This window comes from Danio rerio, chromosome 15 (genome assembly GCF_052040795.2).
Source record: "Danio rerio strain M-AB ecotype USA chromosome 15, GRCz13ab, whole genome shotgun sequence".
Lineage (NCBI taxonomy): Eukaryota > Metazoa > Chordata > Actinopteri > Cypriniformes > Danionidae > Danio > Danio rerio.
Genome location: NC_141035.1, coordinates 51,817,501 through 51,822,500, shown reverse-complemented (window position 1 = coordinate 51,822,500; position 5,000 = coordinate 51,817,501). Strand labels below are relative to the sequence as shown.

The window sequence follows — 5,000 nt, the reverse complement described above, 5'->3', positions numbered from 1 at the left end:
AGCATCAACACTGATTCCTCCTGATTAAACACACACACACACACACACACACACACACACACACACACACACACACACACAGCATCGTTTGGCTAACGTTATGGGAGCAATCATTCCTCAATGTTCTCTGAACGTTTAGAGAAGCTTAGGAGACACCAACACAAGAACACTGCCTCTTATCATTGGGCAGACATTATGGAAAGCGGACAGCGCTGACAGGGGTTGAGGATACATGTGCGTCTGATGTTAATGTTATTAAGCAGACAGTCACTGATGAAGATTCCTGGTGATTATCATGCAGATCTATCATCTTCTAAAGCGTGGAGCTTCAGCTCGTCAGTAACAGCACGGGGAATATTTCCGGGCTGATCACATTGTGTCCGCTGTCATGATCACCTTACAGCCTTTAGGTCAATCCCGACTGACCCCTGTGAGGTCAAAGGTCAGAGGTCAGAGTGTTTGGTGGTGTGTAGATGTGTTTGTGTGACACATTAGTGTGAGATGATCAGAGCCAGATCTCATCACTGCTGGTGCTGCTCACTTTATAGATATAGCCAACCATCGGATAGCGAGCAAAACCTGCAGAGACACAATCACAAACATATCACAATCACACTCATCATTATAATCACATCACACTCATCACTACAATCACAATCACATCACACTCATCACTACAATCACATCACACTCATCACTACAATCACATCACACTCATCAGTATAATCACATCACACTCATCACTACAATCACATCACACTCATCAGTATAATCACATCACACTCATCACTACAATCACATCACACTCATCACTACAATCACATCACACTCATCACTACAATCACATCACACTCATCACTACAATCACATCACACTCATCACTACAATCACATCACACTCATCACTTTAATCACATCACACTCATCATTACAATCACATCACACTCATCACTACAATCACAATCACACTCATCACTTTAATCACATCACACTCATCATTACAATCACATCACACTCATCACTACAATCACATCACACTCATCATTACAATCACATCACACTCATCACTACAATCACATCACACTCATCACTACAATCACATCACACTCATCACTACAATCACATCACACTCATCACTTTAATCACATCACACTCATCATTACAATCACATCACACTCATCACTTTAATCACATCACACTCATCATTACAATCACATCACACTCATCACTACAATCACATCACACTCATCACTACAATCACATCACACTCATCACTACAATCACATCACACTCATCACTACAATCACATCACACTCATCACTACAATCACATCACACTCATCACTACAATCACATCACACTCATCATTACAATCACATCACACTCATCACTACAATCACATCACACTCATCACTACAATCACAATCACATCACTACAATCACATCACACTCATCACTACAGTCACATCACCCTCATCACTACAATCACATCACCCTCATCACTACAATCACATCACCCTCATCACTGCAATCAAAATCACATCACTACAATCACATCACACTCATCACTACAATCACATCACACTCATCATTACAATCACATCACACTCATCACTACAATCACATCACACTCATCACTACAATCACATCACACTCATCATTACAATCACATTACACTCATCATTACAATCACATTAAACTCATCACTACAATCACATCACACTCATCACTACAATCACAATCACATCACTACAATCACAATCACATCACACTCATCAGTATAATCACATCACACTCATCACTACAATCACATCACACTCATGACTACAATCACATCACACTCATCACTACAATCACATCACACTCATCAGTATAATCACATCACACTCATCACTACAGTCACATCACCCTCATCACTACAATCACAATCACACATCACTACAATCACAATCACATCACACTCATCACTACAATCACATCACACTCATCAGTATAATCACATCACACTCATCACTACAATCACATCACACTCATGACTACAATCACATCACACTCATCACTACAATCACATCACACTCATCAGTATAATCAGATCACACTCATCACTACAGTCACATCACCCTCATCACTACAATCACAATCACATCACTACAATCACAATCACATCACACTCATCAGTATAATCACATCACACTCATGACTACAATCACATCACACTCATCACTACAATTACATCACACTCATCAGTATAATCACATCACACTCATCACTACAATCACATCACACTCATCACTACAATCACAATCACATCACTACAATCACAATCACATCACACTCATCACTACAATCACATCACACTCATCAGTATAATCACATCACACTCATCACTACAATCACATCACCCTCATCACTACAATCACATCACACTCATCACTTTAATCACATCACACTCATCAGTATAATCACATCACACTCATCACTTTAATCACATCACACTCATCAGTATAATCACATCATACTCATCATTACAATCACATCACACTCATCACTACAATCACATCACACTCATCACTACAATCACATCACACTCATCACTACAATCACATCACACTCATCATTACAATCACATCACACTCATCACTACAATCACATCACACTCATCACTACAATCACATCACACTCATCACTACAATCACATCACACTCATCACTACAATCACAATCACATCACTACAATCACATCACACTCATCACTACAGTCACATCACCCTCATCACTACAATCACATCACCCTCATCACTACAATCACAATCACATCACTACAATCACATCACACTCATCACTACAACCACATCTCACTCATCACTACAATCACATCACACTCATCATTACAATCACATCACACTCATCACTACAATCACATCACACTCATCACTACAATCACATCACACTCATCATTACAATCACATTACACTCATCATTACAATCACATTAAACTCATCACTACAATCACATCACACTCATCACTACAATCACAATCACATCACTACAATCACAATCACATCACACTCATCAGTATAATCACATCACACTCATCACTACAATCACATCACACTCATGACTACAATCACATCACACTCATCACTACAATTACATCACACTCATCATTACAATCACATTACACTCATCACTACAATCACAATCACATCACTACAATCACAATCACATCACACTCATCACTACAATCACAATCACATCACTACAATCACAATCACATCACACTCATCAGTATAATCACATCACACTCATCACTACAATCACATCACACCCATGACTACAATCACATCACACTCATCAGTATAATCACATCACACTCATCACTACAATCACATCACACTCATCACTACAATCACATCACACTTATCACTACAATTACATCACAATCATCAGTATAATCACATCACACTCATCACTACAATCACATCACACTCATCACTACAATCACAATCACATCACTACAATCACAATCACATCACACTCATCACTACAATCACATCACACTCATCAGTATAATCACATCACACTCATCACTACAATCACATCACACTCATCAGTATAATCACATCACACTCATCACTACAATCACATCACACTCATCAGTATAATCACATCACACTCATCACTTTATTCACATCACACTCATCAGTATAATCACATCACACTCATCACTACAATCACATCACACTCATCACTACAATCACATCACACATCACTACAATCACATCACCCTCATCACTACAATCACATCACACTCATCACTACAATCACAATCACATCACTACAATCACATCACCCTCATCACTACAATCACATCACACTCATCACTACAATCACAATCACATCACTACAATCACATCACCCTCATCACTACAATCACATCACACTCATCACTACAATCACATCACCCTCATCACTACAATCACATCACCCTCATCACTACAATCACATCACACTCATCACTACAATCACATCACCCTCATCACTACAATCACATCACACTCATCACTACAATCACAATCACATCACTACAATCACATCACCCTCATCACTACAATCACATCACACTCATCACTACAATCACAATCACATCACTACAATCACATCACCCTCATCACTACAATCACATCACACTCATCACTACAATCACATCACCCTCATCACTACAATCACATCACCCTCATCACTACAATCACATCACACTCATCACTACAATCACATCACCCTCATCACTACAATCACATCACACTCATCACTACAATCACAATCACATCACTACAATCACATCACCCTCATCACTACAATCACATCACCCTCATCACTACAATCACATCACACTCATCACTACAATCACATCACCCTCATCACTACAATCACATCACACTCATCACTACAATCACAATCACATCACTACAATCACATCACCCTCATCACTACAATCACATCACACTCATCACTACAATCACATCACACTCATCACTACAATCACATCACACTCATCACTACAATCACAATCACATCACTACAATCACATCACACTCATCACTACAGTCACATCACCCTCATCACTACAATCACATCACCCTCATCACTACAATCACATCACCCTCATCACTACAATCACAATCACATCACTACAATCACATCACACTCATCACTACAACCACATCTCACTCATCACTACAATCACATCACACTCATCATTACAATCACATCACACTCATCACTACAATCACATCACACTCATCACTACAATCACATCACACTCATCATTACAATCACATTACACTCATCATTACAATCACATTAAACTCATCACTACAATCACATCACACTCATCACTACAATCACAATCACATCACTACAATCACAATCACATCACACTCATCAGTATAATCACATCACACTCATCACTACAATCACATCACACTCATGACTACAATCAC

General features: G+C 39.0%; 1 protein-coding gene across 2 annotated transcripts in view; it reads right to left on the bottom strand.

The window, feature by feature from the left end:
- tmem25 (transmembrane protein 25) overlaps positions 1-5,000 on the bottom strand; it is an 11,704-nt gene that overhangs the window by 544 nt on the left and 6,160 nt on the right. Inside the window, exons 9-10 of one of the 2 annotated variants that reach the window (XM_087284763.1) lie at positions 542-579; positions 1-428 (exon numbers count right to left, since the gene is read on the bottom strand). The exon at positions 1-428 is cut by the window's left edge and continues 544 nt beyond it. In XM_087284763.1, the coding sequence (XP_087140889.1) occupies positions 393-428; positions 542-579 (74 nt within the window). In that variant the 3' untranslated portion in view covers positions 1-392. Of the gene's footprint in view, positions 580-5,000 lie in introns of both variants that reach the window. The other variant, XM_087284764.1, reaches the window with a different exon arrangement.